This window comes from Cydia pomonella, chromosome 7 (assembly GCF_033807575.1).
Source record: "Cydia pomonella isolate Wapato2018A chromosome 7, ilCydPomo1, whole genome shotgun sequence".
In the NCBI taxonomy this organism is placed as follows: domain Eukaryota; kingdom Metazoa; phylum Arthropoda; class Insecta; order Lepidoptera; family Tortricidae; genus Cydia; species Cydia pomonella.
The window spans coordinates 1,705,761-1,732,018 of record NC_084709.1 but is presented as its reverse complement, the minus strand read 5'-3'; the positions used below and the strand labels follow the sequence as shown (position 1 = coordinate 1,732,018).

Genomic DNA, 26,258 nt, shown 5'->3' with positions numbered 1-26,258 from the left:
TATTTTTTTTAGATTTTTCATTCTGTTATTTTAGAAGTTACAGGGGGGGGGGGGGGGACACCTAACCGTACCTTTGAAGACCTATCCGTAGATACCACACACGTATGGGTTTGATGAAAAAAAAATTTTTGAGTTTCAGTTCTAAGTATGGGGCACCCCTAAAATTTATTGTTTTTTTTCTATTTTTGTGTAAACATCTTAATGCGGTTCATAGAATACATCTACTTACCAAGTTTGAACAGTATAGCTCTTATAGTTTCGGAAAAAAGTGGCTGTGACATAATCGGACAGACAGACGGACATGACGAATCTATAAGGGTTCCGTTTTTTGCCATTTGGCTACGGAACCCTAAAAATCTAATCATAGACAACGCACTTCACTCCGTCAATAACGCCCAGGTTCTTAGCTACTCTAGCGCTACTCTGGAGAGATTTGGAACTATTATTTATAGCTGACAGCTGGACACTTTTGCAACAGTTCTACTATAAGAGATTTCACCCCTTTTTATTCCACACTATAAAGGAAAGGTGGAAAAACTCACTGTCTCGGGCGAGACTCGAACTCGCGACTCCGGGATACCAGACCATCGCTTCGCATATTTCCACCGATATCCCTCATATGCGCCGCAGAGTGAGGCCACACTGGTGTGTTGCGTTGCGGCGTGTTGTTTCGTCGCAAGCGTCGTCGCAGCGACGCAGCGTGAACGCTGCGTCGTTTTACATATATTTTTTTATGCCATGCCACATTGATGCGTTGCGACGTCGCGACGCAAACGCAACGCAACCCACCAGTGTGGCCTCACTCTTAGGGAGGCGCCTACATCTACCGTAAGATCACTAAACTTCTTCAACGGCTACCGGAGTTCCAAGTCATATTGGGAATTCACCAGTACCGATGCGCCATCCCTTACTAAAATAATTTCTAACCCCCGACAAAAAAGAGAGGGGTGTTATAAGTTTAACGTGTCTGTCTGTGTATCTGTCAGTGGTACCACGATGCTTAGCCACTTTTCCTTTAGTAATATTAGTAGCTGTTTTTTTTTTTATGTAATAGGCCGCAAACGAGCAGACTAGCCGCCTGATGGGAAGCAGTCATTCCTCAACTCCTTATTCTATAAAAACACATAATAAAAGTAAGTTAAAATTAGGAAAAGCTAAGTACCGGCCTTAGAAACCTTACCTTAGCGAACTTGGCGCCGTCGACTGAACAGAAACGGCTTTGGGCGGAGAAGCATGGCGGTATTTGGTGTCGAAGGTCAAGATCCACTTCGGGTCGCTGCGCCTCAGCAGCAAGTAAGTTCAAAGACAAACTTATCCCTTTAAGGAATCTCTTCCAGTTAACCTTTGAGTAGATGAGCGATGTTTTTTATTTGTAAGTGTTCCGTGGGATGGAACATATCACTTACCAATCGATTATAAGCCTTATTCAACTTAGGCTTGGTTCCAAATTTGAAGCACTTGACAGTGATGAGTACCCTTGCAATGGCCTCTCTATCAATGCGCGCAGCTGCCTTTATGAGAGCTTTGCTGTCATTAGTGCGCTCGAGTTTCAGCAGGCCGAGGTCGTTGCCGGCTGAAAGAATTGCAACCTTATTATCTTACAATAAAGTCGATATTATCTACCCTACTTGTAGGAGTGGCGTTGGGCTTTTGTTCAAGTTATCTTGGGTAGGCTATTGGATCCTTAGGGAACATCAGAGGCAGTATTTACCAGGAATCCACCAGGACCAGTAAGGTCGGTGTTCAGGGAACTGGGTCGGCGGCTAAGGGAGAGGGGGAACGATCCCCGTTCTGGGTCTTGGCTTGTCCAACAGGTCTCCATCGCCATACAGCGTGGCAACGCTGCGAGTGTGATGGGGACTTTTGGACAAGGCATGTCACAGGACGGGCTTTACGTTAGTTAAATAATTTTAAGTTTGTGTTTATATAGTGGTGCTTGTTTTTTTTTTTTTTGTAACCAGGAATTCATAATCATAACAATCATGGCATAGGCAATAGCTGTGTTTTATTCAGCTGAGCCAAGCGAGGGCGATGGTCCGTTTCAGCTTGGTCAAAAATTCTTTTGTATATTTGTTCTGCTCAGTGTTGTCACATCTACCAACTTTTGGGTAGATCTACCTATTTTGCCTGCGTTCTACCTATCTACCTCCCTCGGCCTGAAATCTACCTATTTTTCAAAATGGTACAATTGTAAGCAATTCTCAATACATGTGACGGAACATTACTTAATTTCTACCGAATTTAGATTCGATGTAATGAAAACTTACCAAAGAAACAGATTATACAAGCAGATTCATTACCTACAAGCAATGGAAATCCTCATTTTTGTTTCGATTTCCTTAATAAACACGTTTACTAACATCACAATATTAAATACTCAGAAATAATTTGAAAATTTCTATACACATTTTTAATCATAAAAATGTACTTGCTATTGAGTGGCACATCTACCTGTTTTTTATTTTAAAACCACCCATTTCTATCTATTTTTGCACCCTGTTCTACCACTTCGGCAAAATTGTATGTGGCAACACTGGTTCGGCTATTCTCCTCTACAGGTCATATTAATTTCTAAATCGATACTCGTGAAATTTTGTTAGCAGATTCAAATAATACATACGTTTGTCGATTTAGTTTTTGGAAATATTTATAAATGGCGGAACCATATGACTTCGCGAGGTCTACACCTTACAAAGTTTATATCTGGTCGAAGATCCATAGATAATTTTAGTGAGGATTGAAGAAAGGTATCATACCAGTGATAGCATAGTCGATCGCCGCATTGTCTCCTATATCTTCATCTATGGCGTGAAGCTCTCCAATGATGGTACCGACTGGTATCTCCTCTTTGGTGGTCAAGAGGACTGGTGGGTCGTCCTATAAAATACGAAGTAGTCTGGTAACATTTCAAAATTATCTGTGTCAAAATTATTCAATGAAAACAATATAAAGAGTAGAATTTGTAAAATTTTGACCAGTCAGCCACTTTCCTGAAGTTAAATAAGTTTCCCCGCTCAGAAATGTACGATAAACGATCACTGCTTCGGCGAGGATAATATTCAACCCGTTGAACACCAAAAACCCTTAAAGGTATCGTAAGAAGTCGTGCCCGTAGCGCCAAGAATGCTAAAGGGGACCACTGATTACCAGTTTGCCGGACGATATCGGCCTGTCCGTTATTCGCGATTATCAGCTTCTGCCAAAAACTGACAGGCCGATATCGTCCGGCAAACTGGTAATCAGTGGGCCCCTTTACAAGTGTTATGGTGTACGTTGTTAAAGTAACCCTCAACGTTTCGGTACGGTGTATATTTGCTACGTATACCAGAGATATTGGCGTGAGCATGACGTTCTTCGGTTTGACAGATGGCGTTAAAAAGGTTAAGTTCGCGGTTGGCCTGGTCTTATGACCTAAACAAGAACAAGTTTTTCATAAAAAAATCCTACCAAGTTTCTTGCGAAATGAGGCTTATGGTCATCCACATCTGTGACATCTACGGTGACAATCCTAGTCGTCTGCTGAGGGGGGGAACCACGGTCCGTGACTAGAAGTACTAGCGTATATGAGGCTTTACGCTCCCGGTCTAGAGACTGGCGCGTTGTGATTAGGCCGGATTGGGGGTCTGAAACAAAATTGTATATTAAATAACGTATTTCGGTTCACTTTGCTACATCGGCGAGCTTATATCTCGTAGCCTGCCTGCATGATGGTCCGTCTGAAAAGTTACTCACCAATGGCAAAAGCCTTGGCGTCGGCGTTTGACTGATGTATGAAGTAGAGCAACTGCCCTGATAGCTGTGTGAGTTTATCTAGGTCATGTCTCCCCGCCCAGAATTACTGCTTGCTATAATGGTTGAATGAGTTTATTAATTCGAGGTGTTGATTAATCTGTCCGGATGTAACTCAAAAGCGTTGGCATCGGCATTCATATGTTAGATAGAGTTGAGTATCCGTCCTGATGATAGCTGCTTCGATTTATCTGGATCATTCACTTTACCTCCTGTCGATCTGTCTGGAAAGTTACTCACCTATGACAAAAGCTTTATCGTCAGCATTCGAGTGTTGGTTGGAGTATAGCAACTGCCCTGATGGCTGTGTAGAGTTGTTAGGGTATTTAGCTTTTGAAACACTGGGAAGCCTCATAGTTGCTCACGTTACAGAAAGTTACTCACGTTGGCAAAAGCTTTAGCGTCGACATTTGACAGATGGATGAAGTAGAGCAACAAACTGACTTGACCTCGCTGCTTGTTATACGAGTGAGCCTTCTGTCGGTCTGTCTGGAAAATTACTCACCTATCGCAAAAGCCTTAGCGTCGGCATTCGTCTGTTGTATAGAGTAGAGTAACCGCCCTGACGGTTGCGTAGGGTCATCAGGGTCACTCGCCACTGCTTGAAATACTGGTGAGCCTATAGTTGCGTTCTGCAAAAAAGAAAGAAAATTCCCATTTAAATGAGAAAATTATTCTTAAAACATCATGATCTACTCATGGAGGCAATGCAGCCAATCAGGAGTTTTCCTACATGATTAAATTAGAGGACAATCTTAGAGAAGTAAATCTGATAGCAGACAGGTTTTTAATTGGTAATCTGAGCATAAAATGCACGTAGCCAAAGACCTTCAAAAAAGTAGACCGATGATCCTGACAAAAGACTATAAGGAACCCTCGAATAAGAGCAACACGATCATTGTAACCATTAACCATTGTATTTAAATTGTTTTTAGGGTTCCGTAGCCAAATGGCAAAAAACGGAATCCTTATAGATTCGTCATGTCCGTCTGTCCGTCCGGTTATGTCACAGCCACTTTTTTTTTTGTTGTGTTGTACTAACCAAGCTATTGACCCAGAGTCTGCAAAAAATGTTTATTATATTTTATTGTATAGGTATGATTCGTTCAGCAACGGCTTTCGGATGCTATGATCTGCGGTTTTTCGATTAGGTAGGAGACGTTCCGTTTTGGCATCCGGACCGACGGTTGGGAGAAACGCGCCAAAATGAGACCGGAATGGCGTCACGATAAGCTTTAAGTCGGAATATCAAAGCACGACGATGACTGACTGGAGAACCTTAAGCAGAAAAGTCTTCGTCGTGCTCTACCACCTCCTGCGGACTCACGATTTGTGTGCGATCGATGTGGAAAGAAATGTTGCGCTGCTATAGGACTTAGTCTGCTATAGCCACCAACGGCGATGCCCAGCCGCATAAACCCACAAGCGCCGCAACAAGGATTTACAACAGATTGTGTGGCCAATGATGATGATGATGTTACGGATCCGGATCAGTAACATCAACTTATAGCACACTTAGCTCTGACTATTGGTAGGCGTATGGATGGATGAATGAGATGATATCGCTTACCTCGCTCACACTAAGCTGTTCCCCCGGCGCGGGACGGATAAAGTGCGGCACGCCGTCGTTGGCAGATACGTCTCCGATGTACAGCGACAGCGAAGTGTCGGCGCTGTGCCCGCCGCCGTCCGTGGCTCCGATGAGCAGACGGTACGGATCCGTGCGGCCGCGTCCGGTCAGGTCGCGGCGGGATTTGATCTCGCCGGTATTCACGTCGATTGTGAATAAACCTGTGATGCAAAGATAATTTAACTATAAATATAATGTTTATGTCCAAGCTGATTTCACCATAATATATATTTACTGGAATAGACATTTCTTGAAAGTTTATGCATGTTAGGACCCCGCAGATAACAAATATTTTATTGTATTGTATTGTAATGGCTGGCTTTAGACAAATCTTGAGTTCATCATCACGGCAATGAATTTCAAATTGTTTCTGAAGAGAAGATACGCCATATATCCATCCATATACTTATTGTAAATTGGTTATTTCACTCATGCCTCATTATTTGTATACTTGCCGCAAAACTAACTGGCGACTGAGATCATAATGCTATCTTCTTTATCCTTATTAAGACCAACCAAGAGTGAAAGATATGGCATGATGACCTGACTCGCCACTTTGTTTTGCGGCAGTATATACCTAATTATTCTACTAGTAACTTGTACGAGTGACTTACCATTAGCTTCTCCTTCATCTAGCAGTTCGTATTTAACTTCCCCTCCGAGCCCCTCATCTGGATCGCTGGCCGTAATGTTGATGACACTGATTCCAACAGGCACGTTTTCGGGAACCACCGCTGTAAAGGCAGAATGAAAATACGGTCACTTTCTGTCTTGGTGGTATAGTCGTTAGATTTGTAGCTGGCCCCGAGCGACTAATCCTTTGTCTATTATTAAGTAAAACCGCACGTGCTACTACCTGCATAAAAATGGTCCGATCACTTTAACCGGTTATTAATTTACAACTCCTATGGCAATTGAAATAAGATTCAAAATGGAAAAATAATTTGCGATTTATTGTGTGATCCCTCTACGGTTTCGGTTAGTGCCAGGGAGTCGAACGCTACGGAACAAGTACAAGAACAAGAACAAAGGCGCGTTTTCGGAGAGCGCATCTACACTGGTTTATTGAGCGTTGAACTAGCCCGCGTCCAGGTGCCAATTAGAATTATACGACCCTTTTTAGGGTTCCGTAGCCAAATGGCATAAAACGGAACCCTTATAGTTTCGCCATGTCCGTCTGTCTGTCTGTCTGTCTGTCTGTCTGTCTGTCTGTCTGTCCGAGGCTTTGCTCCGTGGTCGTTAGTGCTAGAAAGCTGAAATTTGGCATGGATATATAAATCAATAAAACCGACAAAGTCGTACAATAAAATCTAAAAATTTAATTTTTTTTAGGGTACCTCCCCTACACGTAAAGTGGGGGTGAATTTTTTTTTTTCGCTTCAACCCTAGAGTGTGGGGTATCGTTGGAAAGGTCTTACAAAACTAATAGGGGTTTTCAAGAAACATTTTTTGATAAAGTGAATATATTCGGAGATAATCGCTCCGAAAGAAAAAAAAAATGTGTCCCCCCCCCTCTAACTTTTGAACCATAGGTCCAAAAAATATGAAAAAAAATCGTGGAAGTAGAGCTTAAGAAAGACATTAAATGAAAACTATAGCGGACATGATCAGTTGAGCTGTTTTTGAGTTATCGCAAAAAGTTTTCCCTTCATAGTAAAAAGACTTACTTTAATTAGGTACTGATTATGCAAATTTGCTTATTTGTTTAACTCGGGTGAAAGGTACCGTTTCATCCCTTGGTTAACAATTTACTATACTTTAAGCTCTAGTTTAGCTTATTGTGACGGAAGAGTAACTACGGAACCCTACACTGAGCGTGGCCCGACATGCTCTTGGCCGGTTTTTTTTTTTTTTTGCTGGTAGTGGCACGTGCGGTTTTACTTAACAATAGACAAAGGATTAGCCGCTCGGGGCCGGCTTCAAATCGAACGAGTATACATGGTTTTACGATTAAAACTTAGCTATTTCAATCACTACTAATTGTCCCTTAATGCAAAATGTATTTTTACAAAGTGGAGTCACGTCACAAGTCATGTCAAATTGGAAAACAATAACTAACAACATGGATATTTTGTTGGAATTGAGATATACTGCGTTAGCGACGCCATCTGGCAATAACCTAAATATCGGAGACTTTGTATAGCCGATGTCAGTCTTCTTGTTTTATTTGCCCTTGCCCTTGCTAACAGTTTAGTAAAATCATTTGCCCGGAGTCTGTGATGTAATGATACTAGATCCCGTACTGTTATGCAAAAATTGTTGGATTTCATGTCTATGTAAAAACGGTGTTTTTGTAACGTGACGGAAATATAATACATACGCATTAATCTTCTGATGAAATTTTAGTTTAAAGTAAATTACGCACTATATTTTTCACCTCAGCAGCTCGAACAAGCCTACTTTCGTCATTCCAGGGAGTGAGACAAGCTTTGGTCATAATGATGATGCCTTTCATTCATGAATGTAAATAAATGTGGTTGACTTTACTTGATGTAGAATTTTTTCAACCTTTGATATGTTCTCACTACTGAGGTGAAAAGTTATACGTGTCACACGAGAGCAAAGTTATTTTACATCTTGTGTTTTTGAGTCCCTCGCTACGCTCAAGATTTTAACTTAGAATCATTCGCTTACTCGGGACTCAAAATCAACACTCAAAAGAAAATCCAATTTTTCTCTCTTGTTGCACAAATAACTATTTTGTCACTGTATACGTTTTCTAAAGTTTTGTTTGGTGCCCTACCTTAAACCTAACCTTTGAACTTCTACTCTACTGACAATTTTTTTTATCGATAGCCTAATTTGTGTCTCACTGCTGGGCACTGGCTTCCCCTTTCTTCCGCCACTCGCTACGGTTTGATTTGATACCTGCTCTAGCCAGTAAATACTTACAATCTAGCAAACTAGTATAAATCAAGCAATGAAACGTACCAGTGTACACAGCTTTCTCGAACGAAGGCGCATTATCATCCACATCCAGAACGTCAATGAGTATCGTGGCAGTAGTCTTGAGGCGTTCAGCGCCACCTCCGGGCATGTCCACCGCTTCTATCTCAAGTCTGAGCACGGATTGCCGTTCGCGGTCTAACGTTTTGTTTGGGGCCAGCTGAAAACATACAATATATTACAAGAACAATTTTCCAGGTGAGAAAAAGATGGATTTTTAAAGATTATAACAAACATCAAGCTTAACATTCGGCCACTTTCCTACCAATACCTATTTATGATGTTTAATTTAAACACAGCAAAAATTTTGAAGTCACAAATTATCGCGAATTGTTTTTTTAAATGCGTCGAGCATTTCTCATCAGGGTTTTTCAAGTGCTACTGCATTACTCAATGTACTGATAATAATTATGATGTCTAATGTGAGTTCAACCCTTACATTTTAATTTGACCGTTATTACTTAATTATTTGATTGAGTAATTGTAACCAATAATTTATTTGATATAATGTACCTTAATGACTCCAGTGACATTATTGATGGTAAAAAGATCAGAGTTTTCTCCTCTTAACGTGTAACGTATATCTGAATATCCTCTGGCTTTATCTTCTTCAGTCAAAACTGCGTCTGCATCAATAGCGGTCACTGTCAAAATCTGCTCTTGGTCCTTAATTGATTCTAGGACACTCACTTTGTATAGCTGAAATAAAATGTCATAGATGGTATTTAAAATGTTATTTCTGAAAGTATTGTTGATTCTTATCAAGAGAGGGTGTGCAGATAATATATTTCCGAGCACTAAAACGATTTTTATATTTTGCTGGTGTAGTTCGAAGATCATTACAGATAATCTTTCCTAATGTAATGGATTCAGTGAATTCACAAAAAAATACAATGGCTGAAAATTACTTCGTTAAATCACTATATGATGTGAAGTAAATGATTGAGATGGTTTCCATAGATCTCATTGCTTACCTCTTTATCAAATTTAGGAGGATTATCATTCAAGTTCATCACTTCAATAATGACTTTCGCCATCGTATGTTTACTTCCATCGTTACTCGTCGCTTTCACGGTTAAAGTCAAATTTGGTGTCGTAAGTTCCTCGTAATCAAGATGCTTTGTTAAGACTACTTGTCCACTTAAAGGATCCACTTGTAAAAGACCTGTTTCAGAATTGACAACTTTGAATCCTGACACTAAGTGTCCAGATATTGGATCTTCAGCTATCAACACCAAAACAGTGCTGCCTATAGGCTGCTCTTCTTTGATCTTATGATAAATTATAGGGTGTGAAGTCGACCAACCAGGGTTTGTAAATTGCGGATTTTTATCAGCATAAGGTTGTACGTAAATTGTATGTTCAACGATATCAAATTGTTTATCCTTTTCGACATCTGCATTTATATCGACTACTTTAACAGTCAAAATGATTATAGAAGCTTGACTATAATCTAAAGTACCATTGACTATAATTTCACCAGTATCTTCATTGATACGGAAAATGTGTTTATAGTCATATTGTGCGTTAGGTTTCAATTGGACACCAGCTTTAGAAAAGGCTTTGATTGGGTCAATGATACTATATTTAAGAACTGAGTTTACATCTGTGTCGTGAGCGACTAGTTGTGTCACAACATCATCAATTTTAGTTTTCTCTGAAATATAAGTGGTTGATTCAGTAATATTGAATTTTGGTGGTTTGTCATTAACATCTTGGATGGTGACGAATACTGTGGTGGTTGCGGTTTCGGGGATAGGTACACCGCTATCGACTGCGGAGACTATTATTTCGTAACGATCTGCGTTGACGTCTCGATCTAAATTGGCATCGTTCGATACTGTTATAAGACCAGTCCTGAAACAACGATTAACATTGTAATAGCCACAATAGCAATAAAAAATATATGAGCAAAAACTTGTAAAAAGGTTAAGACACAACAAGATTAGAAACACATTGATCTATAAAATATCAAACTAGTCTTATTTAAGGGGATGCTTTAAACGACGAATTGAAGGTACCTAATTGTGGCCGTTGGAATTTTCAATTATAATTCGCCTAAATGAAATTATAAATGATGCTTTTAGGGAGATGTCTGATAAACACGAAGAATACTGAAATATAACACTTACTTTTCATTAATAACAAAGTTATCTTTCGATCCCGATACAATATGATACCTCAAAAGATCATCTAACCCATCCGGGTCATTTGCAACAACCATAGTGACATTCTGCCCAGGCTTGGCATCTTCTTTGATGCTAGCTTTATAGTTCATCGGATTGAGCTCAAAAGTGAAGTCCTCATTGATGTCGGGTTGCTGGTTGACGGTGTATTTGTAGTGGTGGTAGTTGCCCTTGAAGGTGGGGCGCTGGTTGCCTGGCACGCCTACTCGAATGTAGACGCGGGTTTCGTTATGGAGAGGAGGTTTACCTAAAACAAGAAAACAGTTAAATAAAAAAAAAAAAAAAAATCATTTATTTCAAGCTACAAGGCTCATAATCAATTTTAACATGTCTTAATTCTAAATCGTATAAATGTCTATCATAAAATATTGTTCCAAAATATATAAACATAATCATTTAAAATTGCTCTTAATTAAAATTATCATTATTCACGATACAATATATAAAAATTAAAATTGAAACTAACATGGGTATAAATAGAACAATACAAAATAATAATAATAATACATTTGCAATAAATTTCTACTTCACTCTCTATCCTATCCCAGTCTTAATTACATGCCTGTCACAGCAGTGCATGATGTAAGGACAGTCCAGTCTGTCTCCGATCATCGCTAGGACTGTGTTGGGGTTGGTTGTGTTAAGTCGTCAATATTTAGAAAGAAATAGCCTAAACGGGAGCCTTAAATATATTACTGTGTAAATGCGTTAGGCAATAATAGCTTAAGGATTGGCTTAGAGATTAATAGCTTAACATTTTTGTGCCATTATACTATATTTAAAATCACCTTAATTTAGATATTTAACAATTTTCACCTGAGATTAGAATTCATATTAATTTAATTATTCAAATCAATGAATCATTATTAATTTAAAAGAACTTACCATAATCAGTAGCTCTCACAACAAGTTCATATTGTCCTCTAGGAGTGTCCATGGTTTCAACCTTTTCAAGAATCACGATCTCACCAGTATCTTCATCGATAGCAAAAACATTGCCTTTGTGGGTGATGCTGTTATCAGACTCTAGAGAATATTTGATTCGACCACCACCTTGCGATGGGCCATCTGCATCTGTAGCCTGTCGAAGCAAATAATCTATTTTTTATATAGTCTATAACTTTATTATAATGATCAAGCATAAATATTTGACTGTTTTTCATCTTTGCTACTCTTTTTTTCATTAGGATATTTGTTGATTTTTTTATTTTATTTCGTATCAGTAAATTAAAATTATAGTCTTTAAAGTACTACTTACCGTAACCACAAATTGTGGTTCAAAACTAGTCGCACCATCTCTTATAGTTCTAGTATACTCAGGAACTTCAAATACAGGAGCATTATCATTCACGTCCAGAACCTCAATGTACACACTGGTAGTACTGAGTTTACCTCCTCCGTCCTTCGCTATAAGAGTCAAGCTGTAACTCTTCTGTTTTTCATAATCAAGTAATTGACCAACGTACAAATTGCCTTTTGCTTTATCAGTTTTGAACAAATGAGATCCAAAACCAGTGAGTGAGTATTCGATTTCACCAAAAATACCATAGTCTTTATCTGTAGCTGCTACATCACCAATCAAACTCCCAATAGGAGCATTTTCATAAACATTAAATTTATAACTGGCTTGATCGAAAATCGGTGCATTGTCGTTCATATCTAGAAGCTTTATGTTAACTCGTGCTGAACTCAATTCTATATTACCAACAGATGATACTATATCGAAGCTAAATAGTCTTTTATCATCATCATCAACATCATAATCAAGTCGTGATGAATCCTTTACTTTTATACTAATCGGAGTTCTACCTTCACCGTGGTCTGTGCTTATTGAAAACACTCCTTCTGAATTAAAAATATCTCGTAAAGACAAATCATATTTGCTGTTTTGTCCAATGTCATAATCTTCAACGTAAATAGATAAACCAGGTATAGGACTTCCGTTTTCAATGTTTTCTGGGATCGAAATATCAAATTGGTCTTTATTAAATTTAGGTTTATGGTCGTCAACATCAGTTACTACTATAGTTATTGGCGTGACTGTGTAGTCGGATGGCACTTCGTTGTTTATCAGTTCTGTAGCCTGAAGAAAAAGTATGTTATTTGATGTTTTCTCTGTTTAAAATAGCATTGTTGTTTCTACATCTTCATTTCATCAGTGATTTAAACTTTCACGATTTTAGCACATTATTTACTACAACGAGATTGAACCGCTTACCTATAAATAAGCTTGAAAATTATTCGCGAAAAAAATCTTCATCTTCGACACGTCCAAGATAATTTTCAAGCTAATTAGGATTGGTTTTAGTGAATAATAATATTTCACAAATATTCACAACTTTAGATAGTTACCTTAACGAAGAAGTTATAGACCCCTCCAGTCTGTATAACGACATCGCTCTCTCTATCGATAGGGATATCAGAGGCGACCAGCACAGCGCGTCCGATAGGTCTCTCTGGTAAAAGCTTAAAGTATTGCTCACTGTCGCCTTCGAGGGTGAGTAACACTGGTCGTGGATGAGCTGTATCGCCGTCTTTAGCTACTATCTCCATTATGCTAGTGTTCTGGAAAATGTTCAATTCAGCTATTATTAAGTTATTTCGGTTTGAGGCATGAGGAGTTGCAAGCCGAGGTCTCATAGTAAAAAAAGACATTAAGTTTAACATTTTCAAACTCTGCTTGGCCCGTTTAAATAGCCTCGTCTTTTTTTTCTATTTCAGTGGTAGATAAAGCTACACACAGAAAATATATCTAACCAGCGTTTCCTTAGAAGGCTGAGCTCTCATAATCCAGCCATAGGTTCTACCTCAGTGGTAGACAAAGCTACATTTAAAAAAATACTTACATTTTACCGATGGAGTGTTTTTTGGTACTGTAGCCAGAATAGGGAGCATTAATTAACATTGGTGGGTCTTGTACATACGTCCCTTACGGCGAACCGCTAATCTGACAAATGCGAGTAAAAGTCTGTCGGAGACATCGGCCACTTTTGAACTCAACGGAGTTCGTTAGCTCATATAGTCTCGCCATATACTACTTCTACACTAGATAATGCTACACTTAAAAGATTATCTTATCTTACCGGTGGAGTGTTTTCTGGCACCGTAGCCGAATATGGCGCATTGATCAATACTGGTGGTTGGTCCTGTACGTCCCTTACAGCAACTGCGACACTTGCAAAAGTGCGTAAAGGCTTGTCAGAGGCGTCGGCTGCTTCTAAACTTAACACGTAGGCTGAGCGGCTCTCGTAGTCGAGTGGTCGTTGGATGAACAGTCGTGCTTGGAATTCGTTTGGAGAAATCTGGAAAGTTCAATGGGCAACATTAATAAATGAGAGGCTTATTATAGTTATTATGCCGTACATAAACACTTGCCGGACTTAAACAGTTACAGTGTTATGTTTGGAAAGTTTGAAAAATCATGATATTAACATCGAATTACAAATATGATGGTACATACTTTAAACTAAATTAATAATAATGTGGTATAATTATAATCAAGTTACAATTATGTAAGTCAGAGGAAAAGTCATCACGTGTCAGTCACTGTGAGTTATCCTTAACAATAAAATAGCTATTAGTTTTTAATTGGAATTCATCAGTTTCACCCAACAGACAGTTTTTAGACTCAATTATAATGATTGGTAATAGATTAGTCCATTATCAAACTCATTAGTGTTTCGTATTAATACGACGAGCTCAAGAATTAATTAGCTAATATCTTAACCGTGAACCACGATCCTAATAATATTGTGTAAACGGACAGAGGTATTCTTTCTATACTATTTAGGTACCTATATTAGGTGTCAAATCAAACAAGGAAATTCTTCAACCAAGGGTGCAAGGTGCTATGCCGTCATATGTGCCTACTAACAAATTGTCATCAGTGTATCAGTCTCGATTTTTTTGAAATTCCCGAATAACCCCGTTTATGGTACCTTTAATAGACTATTTGGGTATTACCATGTCAGTAACGACTCTGAAGGTAGCACAGGCCTCAGCATCGCTGCTCCTCTCTTTGGTAGAACAGGTGACCTTGATCTCGGCGTTGTGGCCTTCGTCGCGATCTGTCACTATTATCTTTGGGTTCAGCTGAAAAAAAGTTACTTCCTTTATTGTGAGACATCAAAGTCCATAGATAACTATAACTACATACCTACTTTATAGACTAACATAAAACCTTAGAAACTAAAAATCATTTTGGCGACACTACAGTTTTTTGGTGCGTCACCTTTTCATTCGGCAGATTCTCAAACCCCTACCTAGATATAATGACATAATTTAAGGATATGTACCAAGATTACTTTTAACCTTTAAATACTTCTTAATCCATTAGTTTGAATCTGAACGGTACGGTAACAGAAACATACCTCAACCTCGCTGCCCACTGGGGCCGCTTCACTAATATTGAGTATGTAGGGTCGGTTATGAAACACAGGGGGATTGTCGTTAACATCTTTCACTGGGATCACTCTTCGGAGGGATACCGTATTGGGGTCTGCGTTAGCGATGCCTTCATCTGAAACAGATTTTTTTAGTTGAAGCTTGATATTTTAAGATCGGTAGAGTTATATTAATTTCCCAGGTCTAGGTTTAACTTAAAAATAGCCTTTGTTCTGAGATTACGGTCTTTATTACTCGGCCGACAAGTATAGCTTAAACCATACTTAACCCGGACTCCACGCCTGTCGTGTGTGGTGCGTCATCATCGCTTTATCCGAGCGCGTCTGTGACGCCTTTGGTGGTCAGCGGCGACTAGTGAGTCAGCGGGGCGTGCAGTTTTATGTCGAGCGTCCAAAAGCTATGAGCGTGAACCATTCGCATATGTTTAATATGGACGCCACGCCGGTTGCAATGCTGGTCGCTGCCACTTGAGCGTCCACTCAGTTGCACATTTCGGTAAACGGGCTCATTTATTGGGACTATAGGAGAACTATCGATCCTAAGACAGTTCTTAGTTGAGGTCAGTACCTGCTGATGATGACTTTCACAGACGGCTGTTCTTCTCGGAACAGCTTCTTAGCCAGCGTCACTACACCTGTCCACAGTGAACTGCCCCGATATGGTCCTAAACTGATTGTAGGCTCTATAAGTCCACGGTGAACTGCATCGATATGGCCCTGAGCTGACTCATAATATAACACCTGAACAAACCTGTAATGCTGATGATGACTTCCAGAAACGGCTGCTCTTCTCGGTCCAGTTTCTTCGCCAACGTCACGACGCCAGTAAGGGAGTCTACGGTGAAAAACTGTCCCGATATGGAGTACCGCAGCTGACTGTTCTCTGGGTCTATGCCTGCAAACAAAGAATATTTGGACAATTGATAAATAGATTTCGTGTTTGTCTCTTGCTAAGACCATATAGGTAGAGATACAGTATTCAGCCAGAAGCTATTTGACTGGAATGTCTATAAATTATTAGAGTAAAAGGGACTCTGTACCTTGCAGCTGATAAACTGGTGTTCCCACAGGAGTGTCTTCCGGCAGACTGAGCTGGGACATGTCACCAGCTTGAGGCACGAAGTGGGGAGCTCTATTGATGACCTGAGCCGAACATAGCCCCAGCAGCGTCAGGATAAGGAGGATGATGAGGGGGTTCGGCTCGTTAACGATGGTCGCGAATTTCCGGCGGTTCGGGATTATTTCTGCCATCTGGGAAAGAAAGGTGATACGTGAAACATTTTTAGGGTTTCGTACCAAAAAGGTACAAGGAACCCTTATGGTGCGACTCCGTTCGTCCGTCCGTCTGTCTGTCACAACACTCACAACGCTAAATATCTTGAGAACCACTTAAGCTATCGATTTGAAATTTGGAATAGTTATGAATTACGCTAACCCAGACACATTGAAAGTATTTGAAAATGCCCAATATGAAGAGGGGGCAAAATTTAAAAGTCTTGTGAGTAGATCAAGTGGGGTATCATTTGTAAGAGCTGAAATTGTACATTCCAAAACATTTTTTTCTTCTTTTGCGCAGTGAAAAAAAAATGTATGGAGGAAAATAAAGATAATTCAAAGTTTATACGGAACCCTCGGTGCGCGAGTAAAACGAACTCTCACTTGACCAGTTTTTTACAATATACATAAGGAATGTTTCATCGGGAAGGCAGAATTTGATTTCTACGCCACTTTCGTAGGTAAGTAAACCGCTAGGAATCTCATGTTATTGTCGCAATTACAAGTTTCGAATTGCTTGACTGTGGGCCTGTGGGCCTAACGCCTCTTCTGGCCGTGATAAGCGCGACTCCATTCGTAGGTAGGTACATACATGCCAACGCGCTTTATGTTAAGTAATATGAAATCGCACGCATTAAAAAAGAAATCAGCCTAGACATTAGAGCACTATTTATCACTTTCTTAGTCTGGGTCATTTAATTCATGTAAGTAAATTCCCCTTTATTTTCTCTCCCTGGTTGTTACTTCTCTCCCTTGATTATATTTATTTATGTAGGTTTATGTAGTGTATTATTGTAATTTAAATAATTTATGTAATTTATGTAGTGTATGTTTTATTGTTTGTAGTTTATATTGTTTATTGTTTCATTGTTGTTTTGCACTGCCCTTCTTGCCACCGAATCGCTGCCCAATAGCTTATTTCTTGCCACCGATTCGTTCTAAAGGTTGTCTGAAAGAGATCGCTTTATAGCGATAAGTCCGCCTGTTGTTACCTACTAATTTAAGTCCTGTCTTTGTTTGTAATATGAGCTTTTCTCTAGTAGTACACAATAAAGATTTTTTTTTTCTCAGAATTTCATAGAATACTGGTGTAATGGGATGCACGAGCCGAAGCCAAGTGCATCTCATATTAATCTTCAAGTAGGTCAGTGTGGATCGTTTTGGGTTTGGTTTGATTCGGGTATAGTTTGTGTAACGGTGGACCCGGGTACGTCCTTAAACTACGTCCAAAAGAGAGGTATGGGCATTGTGAATGTCATCTCGCTTTGTGTGGTAGGGCATAGCCAGTGGATGTCATTCCAGATCTAGAGCAGAGCCCAACTGGGGAAGTACCTCCACCTTACAGAAAACAGCAGCCAAATAACACTAGACCCTACTCATAGTGTTGTGTTCCTGCCGGTGAGTAAGGTTGCCAGAGCTCAATGAGGGGGGGCGGGTTTAGGGTCGGCAACGCGCATGTAACTCCTCTGGAGTTGCAGGCGTACATAGGCTACGGAGGCTGCTTACCATCAGGCGGGCCGTATGCTTGTTTGCCACCGACGTAGTATATAAAAAAAAAAACTGATGGATGTTGATTATGTGTGTTGGGGAGCTGTAGATCATTCTGAAGGAATTTCCTCACTATTCGACTTGTGTTCAGAATTACTGCCTTTTGTATTACTACATATGTAGAAGGCGGCAATGATAAAGTTTTTAGGGAGGTATATAGCTGTTATTATTACTTATCTCAAAAGTAGAGATATGATGTTAAATATCATAATAATAATACAGTAGCCACGTCAGCTATGACAATCTTGTACAAATGATTCACGGTAGTGATTGTGAATATGTAGACCTCTACATATACACCGATTTTATTTAAAATAGTTAAGTATTCGTCAAACAACCGTCAAAAATAGACTAGATACACATTTTAGGACTTTAAAAATAGCAAGATAATAAATAAAAAATAAAATTTAAGTATGGCTCATGATTTCATTTTCTTTATGCTGTTAGTATGTATGTTAACATTATGTACTTAATAATGAACCTCCAGGTCTATGATTCTTAAGTATGTTAAGTACTCTACAGTACTCTACATTGTACTTCAAATCCATTTGTATATGTGACTGTTTGTGTTCTAAATAAAAATAAAAAAAAGTTAAAAATAATCATTTGATATTTACCAGTCGCTTTTCGGTGAAGGAAAACATCGTAAGGAAACCGGACTTACCCAACAAGGCTTAGTTTACCCTCTGGGTTGGAAGGTCAAATGGCAGTCGCTTTCGTATAAACTAGTGCCTGTGCTAAATCTTGGGATTAGTTGTCAAGTGGACCCCAGGCTCCCATGATCCGTGGCTAAGTGCCGGGACAACGCGAGGAAGAAGAAAAATAACAAGATAAACACAAGCGCATCAGCTCCAAGAGCTGCTAGTGTATCAAGTAAAATACGAGTAATAATAAATATAACCTTACGAAGTGAGTATGAAACTATGTTCCAAAAGTTTGTTTATAACTACATAGTTACACAATGTTGAAGTTTGTTTACTAAACTCTAGTTCACCATAGAATGTTAGAAATCCTCGCACAATAGATGTCTCTAAATTTAATGCTCTCTATCATTAAAGACGATCGGTGAGAGAATGTAACGCGGTCACGATTTCGTTTCGCCTCATTACCGCACAAACATTACAATACAATGCTTGTAGTACTTTCGAAGTTTGGATAATAATGATTGGTTTTGAAATTCATTTTATTGGTATGCCCGACTGCCGCGGCATTTTCACTTCTTTTTTTTTTAATTTATTTAGAACACAAACAGTCACATACCTATACAAATGGATTTGAAGTACAATGTAGAGTACTTAACATACTTAAGAATCATAGACCTGGAGGTTCATTATTAAGTACATAATGTTAACATACTACTAACAGCATAAAGAAAATGAAATCATGAGCCACACTTAAATTCTATTTAAGTACTTGTCTTCAGAGGAAAAAAAGTACAGTAAGCAGTAATACAGTAAGCAGGTTTGACATTACTGTCTGTTTCATTAATTATCGGATAGGTTGTATTTTTTTTATTACTAATATCTGGTAGGTATTAGGACAACCGGAAAGTTACATTTATACATTGTATTATATTTAATTATTTAAAATACTTGAACTAAAACAATTTACGTTTAAGTATCATTTTGAGACTAGACAATGAAGTGTGAAAAGGATCAATATCAAGTAGGTACTTATTATAATAACTATGGACTCGTCTGAAAAAAGTGTGCCGAGAGTAATTCTTGCGGGCAAAGCTGATATAAAATAGAGATCTAGGACGTAGGGGGTGGTGCGGACAACTGAAAGTGACTAATTCTAAAAGATTCGGACTTCTAATCCGATATCGGATGTCGGACGACCCTTTGAGAAAAACAGCTGCTAGAAAATGTCCAATGGCGTGAGCTCCATTTGTATTTTTTAATGATATACGAGGCAAACTAGCTGACGGATCACCTGATGGTAAGCGATTACCACCGCCCATGGACATCTGCAACATTAGTAGGGTTGTAAGTGCGTTGCCGGCATTTAAGATGGGAGTACGCTCTTTTCATGAAGGTTTAAAGGTCGTATAGGTTATAGGTAAGTGATGTGGGGACTATAGCCCGAGCCCTCTCGCGCTTGAGAGGAGGCCTGTGCCCACCAGTGGGACGTGTATAGGTTGACTTATTAAGGGGCTCCCCGCGGTTTTCATCGATTTTTGGTGAGTTTTGAGTCGTTACTCCTTCATTTGCACTACAGATATAATTATAAGACAAACGGCTATCGGTTCTTTAATCTTTTATCTCCATTTTTGTCTGCCGGATTTTGAAGGAAACAAATACTTATTTTTTTATGATTTTTATAAACATCGTCTAAACAAACACTATTTTCGTTACTAGTTTGCTATGAAAGATCTACATATTTGGGTTGGTCTTTGACATGTCTAAAAATTTGTCAGAGGGTTTAATTTTAAATTAATTACCAAAAACGTTATGGCCAGAAAACCAGTTTTTTGACCTAAAATTCTTCAACTTTAATACCAAATATCTCGAAGATAATGAACTTTGAAGTAAATATGGGATACTATATTGCTTACAGCCGTTGCTGTTAATATGATTAGCTACTAAAAGCATTAGAATACTAAGGGATTCAGATCGAAGGTCATTGGCGTTAGGGATTAATGCCCCCCCCCTTCCCCCCTTAATGGCCCTTTCAATTGTCGTAAAAAGTAGTTATTTGTCCATAAATGTGTGCGTGCTGCGTGCCGCCTCGGACATTGCCACCGCGTTCAACTCATAAAGTCGTACTTGTGCCACTGTGCCACTGTCCCACTTCGCTAAGACAATGCCTTACATCACGGTCTGTTGCAAACTCGACCACATCTGCGGGCCTACTGCGAAAAACAAAATGGAGATTTCGTTATCTGCCTTTATCGATGAGTTTCATCAATAATAAAATTGCGCGCCAGTGTCGCGTTCGGTAAGTTCTACCTCCTAAACGTCTCGTTAGGTATGAGGATTTATAAATGAGGAGGCAGAAGAACGGTCAAAATGTTTATTACCACAACCAGCTCAGTTGGTAAAAATGGGTATAATAACGTGGTTTGCGCCAATACTTTATAAGGATCGGATTCCGCAAGTCGTTCGTAGCCAGAGTACTCCCCTGACGGTGCCGAGGTGGTAGGCGCCGATTTTTCTGATCGGCGCTGAGTTCAGCGCAGCTGCAAACTACGTGGCGCTGTACATTTTTCATATTTTTAGCTTTTTATATTTAAGGTGCGTTATATGGGTCTTCTACACGATGGGCCTTCATACTGGTCCACAAAGATGTGGGCCAGTATGATGCATCGCATGGTTTTCTCGCTGGTCCAGCGCTAGACCATCGTGTAGAGGACCCATCACCATCGTATGGCCATCTCATTAATCCAGCGCTTGGCCATATCGTGTAGAGGAGCCATTAGACCTATGTTTCTGATTTTTTCTATGGAGCTAACGATAAAAGCGTAGCCAACGTGCAAATCGCTTACGCTCCGTAGCGATTGAAACGCAGCTGTCACTGTCGCACTAATATGACAGAGACGGCAGGGTGATAGAGACACACAAAGCGTTTCGTTGTTGAAGCGATAGTGATTGTCACCTTGGCTAGGCCGGCTGGTTACGAATCGATGAAGTTACTGAAGAAAGGCTTAATTGAGATTGCTAATTTAATTTTTGGCAACCGTATTGAGATCTACGATTTTTCAAAAACTCTGCTGGTTGAACCCATTGCACCTAAATTAGTTAACACAGATTTTCGTAACAGTTCTGTCGTAAGCTGCAAATGATGCTTGTGAATTTCTGATTCAGATAGAACTGCGTTCAAATTTCAGTCTTATACTGCTAAGAACACGGTTGAAAGTAAATTTTGTAATGATATTGTGTTAATGGTTAAAGTGTTTATTGTAATCATTATGGAGTATGGCGTAAATCTTTTTCTCAGTGCGCACATTGTAAAGATTCTTGGTGTAGATAAGATGTATAGCGTTGGTTTAGGGTTTTAATTTAAGTATAGGTCTAGTCAATAAATTAATTTATGTTGCATCTTGCATTACACTTACCACTTCATACTTCATACATTGTCAAGCAGTAACCCTAGTGTAATTTTAGTCGATAGCGAAACGTGACGTACGCGTTTGCGTTAAGTCTCATTTTGTATGGGTTTTTGAACAGCGCGCCAAGCGGGACGTTTTGGAAAGTCAAAAATCTCATACAAAATGACACTTAACGCAAACGCGTACGTCACGTTTCGCTGTCGAAAATATTTACACTAGGGGTACAGGTCTTGAACATGCGACCATGTAAAGCGGTGAAGTATTCCTTTAATATTGAAAAAAAAAATAGGCAGATATTTAGCGAGCTATTCCAAAGTTTATAGTTGCAGGTCACACAATCAAATTGTAAAGTATGAAGACCCGGGTGGACCCGGGTACGTCCTTAAACTACGTCCAAAAGAGAGGTATGGGCATTGTGAATGTCATCTCGCTTTGTGTGGTAGGGCACAGTACAGCGGATGTCATTACAGATCTAGAGCAGAGCCCAACTGGGCAAGTACCTCCACCTTACAGAAAACCGCAGCCAAATAACACTAGACCCTACTCATAGTGTTGTGTTCCTGTCGGTGAGTAAGGTTGCCAAAGCTCAACGAGGGGAAGGGGGGGTTCAGGGTCGGCAACGCGCATGTAACTCCCCTGGAGTTGCAGGCGTACATAGGCTACGGAAACTGCTTACCATCAGGCGGGTCGTATGCTTGTTTGCCACCGACGTAGTATAAAAAAAAGAAGAGACCGATAATTGAAAGTGAGATGAGATGAGCATCACTATTTCATTCTCTAAGTAAAAGTTTTCAAAACCAAGATGTTTCCGATTAAAAACAGTTGGAGGAGTCGCAGTTCTCGTATACGGCGAGGAGGACTATATATATATATATATATATATATATATATATATATATATATATATATATATATATATATATATATGTAATAGCAAAGAGAATTTGAAATAGAGGTGGATTATCAAACAAAATTTTGTAGCCACAGTAAATTTACTGCAATCTGTTGACACATTATTAAAACTTTTAGAACGCCATTTGACTTTGCGTTATTTGTTAAATATCAAAAAGTGGCGCCATCTTACCTAGCATCGGCTAAAGGTTGAGCGCCATCGCTCGAAACGATGCAGCCACACCTTTAGCCTTTGATGTATCAGATGGCGCCACTTTTTGATATTTAACAAATTTAACACATATCAGTGTAATAATAAGGATCAAAGTCAAATGGCGTTCTAAAAGTTCTCATCATGTGTCGAAAGATGGCAGTAAATTTACTGTGGCTACAAAGTTTTCTTTGACAACCCACCTCTATTTCAAATTGTCTTTATTTATTTATTTATTTAAAACTTTATTGCACAAAAGAAAAACTTAATGTACAAAAGGCGCACTTAATGCCATGAGGCATTCTCTACCAGTCAACCTTAGGGCAAAGCAGAAAAGATTGTAGGCGGTGCGTTTAAAACTAAAATAAATTGTTATTGAAAGAATTAGAGTCCATAAAAACACACATATAATCAATCTCTTTGATAATATCTAACACAGTAAAACCTGTGTAATCACACCCAAGTCACGGTTAACTTGTGAAAGTAATAGGCGCAAATTATCCAAACCAATGAATACCTAACAATAATACAATGTTTACATTTAATTGCCATAAATCCGTATTTGTTACGCCGTATTACGTGATTCAATGCCTGAATGCATTTGTTACAATTACTGAATGTAGTAATTTAGAGCATACGTGTTGCTGACTGTTCGTTTGGCGCGATGTGGAATCACGTTTGAGTATAGTACCTGGGCGACCGAGCTTTGCTCGGTTCTAACTATTTATTGTAATATGGTGGTGTATAGGTGATAATCTTAACTACATTTTTTTACTAAATTAAACTTGCCTAAAACAATAAATATTAAAAAATTATATACATATAAACTTGAACATATAAAAAAAAAACAAAAGTTAGTAACCGGGCGAGATTCGAACCCGTAACACGCGTCCGCGCCCGCTGGACCAGACGGACAGTGGCGGGCAACACGAAATTAGCGACCATATTCTGCGTCGAAAGAAAAACGCATGAAAACTCGAAAACACGCGTTTTCCCAAACATAAGACTAATCTAGATAGATTGTATACCCCCAAAAACCCCCATATACCAAATTTCTGCGAAATCGTTAGAGCCGTTTCCGAGATCACAGAAATATATATACACAAGAATTGCTCGTTTAAAGGTATAAGATTAAGAGGAAATTGGAGGACGCGGGCGAACTCGCCTTTTCATACATAGTCCTCATTTTCGTCTCTGGATATTAACATTATTGAAAATATTTTGGCACAATTTGTTGTATATGAACCACACCTATGCCCCTAACTTTTGGTTTTTGGAATTTTCAGTTATTATAAGAGTAAGAATTGAAAAATTTATGAAATAGGTTTTTCGCTCCAAATTATTACAATAATCAAAATTTATTAGCTACAGAACCTTAAAAACAGTTTTTTTGTATGAAATCATTTCTTAATTCAGTTATAACTTATAACCACCGGAAGGAACGTGCATTTTTTGCCAAACTCACCAACCATAACCGCATATGCCTTACAAAAACTTCTCCTAGGCACAGATCATATAATACTAGTACAGATACCCAATCCCATACTAAAAACGCGCACCGTCCTAAGTATCCAATACCTGTAGGCTATTTTTTAGTTCACAGTAACGGACTAGATGGCGCACGGAGCTAATAAAACTCTCACAACTAACATGCGTTGAAATGGCGTCGAAATACCTCTCTTGCGACATCTGTTGTAGTTTTCACGCACTAAACCTAGAGGTCACATATATTGTTAAGGTCAATTATTACTAGATGGCGTTTCAGATATCGATGACGAAATTAAAATTTATTTACAAATTAAGTCAATTTACAATAAATTATGATGTCAATTATAATTTTATGTTACTTTTTTTTGTACTATAAATAGTAGTTTGATTTGGTACTTTAAGACATCAAAGTTTCGTTACAAATCACAAGTCGTGTTCTTATCGCTTACCTTGCTTCGGCGCGACGAGCATTCGAGTAAACCAGCGTAACTATGACTTTTAGATACACAATAACGCATAATCAAAGAGGACTCTTATGCTGGTTTGAAGGTATCTAGTACCTGGCGCTTCACGTTAGGGCAAAAAGAACACGGCATTAAGCGGTATGATTTGTTTTAATAACTCTTGGCGCTAAGCGTTGCATTGGTTGCTCGGCACGTGGCCTTGAGAGGCCCAAGGTTGCGCTTATACAAATGATTTAAAACGTTCGTCAAAATCGAAAGTAAAAAATATGTGCATATTCAATAAAAAAATATATTGGTACCTACCTAGAGATATATTAGGCAGTATTGTCTTAGATTTATTATAATATAAAAAAGAGCATGTATACAGGAAAGGAATGAGTATTTTTAAGGATGATCAATTGATAATTTTGTGTTAAAAAATAAAGGCCACCACTTACAAAAAATAGGTACCTAAATATGGAAGTGTCTCGTTAGACAGTTTACGCACTTGCGATTTCCGTATGTGGCTATAGCGTGATAAGTGCTTAAGAGGAAAGAGGACGACCGGTCCTCCATACAAACGTAGTCCCCAGTTTCCTCTCTGGATGTTGACATTTAGGAAAATATTTTTAAGTAATTTGATGTATATTAAACATACCTTGTCTTTTGACTTTTTTCGATTTGTGTATTATTATAAAAATTAGGAGCGAAAAATAGAATTCAGATTTCATACAAATTTTTTAATGCTTTTTAACTCCTATCGAAAAAAATCAAACGTAGAGGCATACTTGTGGTTGATATAGAACAAATTGTGTCAAAATATTTTTAATAATGTTAATATCTAGAGAGAAAAATGTGGACTATGTTTGTATGAAAAGGTGATTTCGCGTGCGTCCTCCACTTTCTTCTTAAGAGGGAAGTGTACCACGTGATTGTCCATACAAAAAGAGAAAACGTTTTTCCATGATTTAGTTGTAGGTTATTAACACAATGACACACTAGATTCATAGGTTTCCTATTTTAAATGTGCAAAACAAAAAAAAATGTTTTTTTTTTTTTCAAAAAGCGAAACTTATAAACCTCTCTCTGATCTCGGAAACGGCTCTAATGATTTCGCTGAAATTTGGTATATGGGGGATTTTTGGGGTATACAATCTATCTAGATTAGTCTTATGTTTGGGAAAACGCGTGTTTTCGAGTTTTCATGCGTTTTTCTTTCGACGCAGAATATGGTCGCTTATTTCGTGTTGCCGGCCACTGTCCGTTTGGTCCAGCGGGATAAAACGCGGACTGCTAAACAAGTGTTACGGGTTCGAATCTCGCCCGGTGATTAACTTTTGTTTTTTTTTTTTATATGTTCAAGTTTATATATAATTTTTTAATTTTTATTGTTTTAG

The 26,258-nt window shown here is 38.8% G+C and overlaps 1 protein-coding gene across 1 annotated transcript in view; it reads right to left on the bottom strand.

Annotated features, from left to right (window-relative positions):
• The window catches only part of LOC133519565 (cadherin-23), a 57,387-nt gene that overhangs the window by 6,226 nt on the left and 24,903 nt on the right, over positions 1–26,258 (bottom strand). Inside the window, exons 2-19 of the mRNA XM_061853573.1 lie at positions 15,995–16,205; positions 15,706–15,849; positions 14,922–15,070; positions 14,515–14,643; positions 13,635–13,853; positions 12,904–13,116; positions 11,810–12,634; positions 11,437–11,632; positions 10,498–10,798; positions 9,340–10,222; positions 8,879–9,064; positions 8,351–8,525; positions 6,034–6,153; positions 5,360–5,580; positions 4,295–4,421; positions 3,448–3,623; positions 2,757–2,877; positions 1,407–1,573 (exon numbers count right to left, since the gene is read on the bottom strand). Of these exons, the coding sequence (XP_061709557.1) occupies positions 1,407–1,573; positions 2,757–2,877; positions 3,448–3,623; positions 4,295–4,421; positions 5,360–5,580; positions 6,034–6,153; positions 8,351–8,525; positions 8,879–9,064; positions 9,340–10,222; positions 10,498–10,798; positions 11,437–11,632; positions 11,810–12,634; positions 12,904–13,116; positions 13,635–13,853; positions 14,515–14,643; positions 14,922–15,070; positions 15,706–15,849; positions 15,995–16,205 (4,563 nt within the window). The remainder of the gene's footprint in view (positions 1–1,406; positions 1,574–2,756; positions 2,878–3,447; positions 3,624–4,294; positions 4,422–5,359; positions 5,581–6,033; positions 6,154–8,350; positions 8,526–8,878; positions 9,065–9,339; positions 10,223–10,497; positions 10,799–11,436; positions 11,633–11,809; positions 12,635–12,903; positions 13,117–13,634; positions 13,854–14,514; positions 14,644–14,921; positions 15,071–15,705; positions 15,850–15,994; positions 16,206–26,258) is intronic.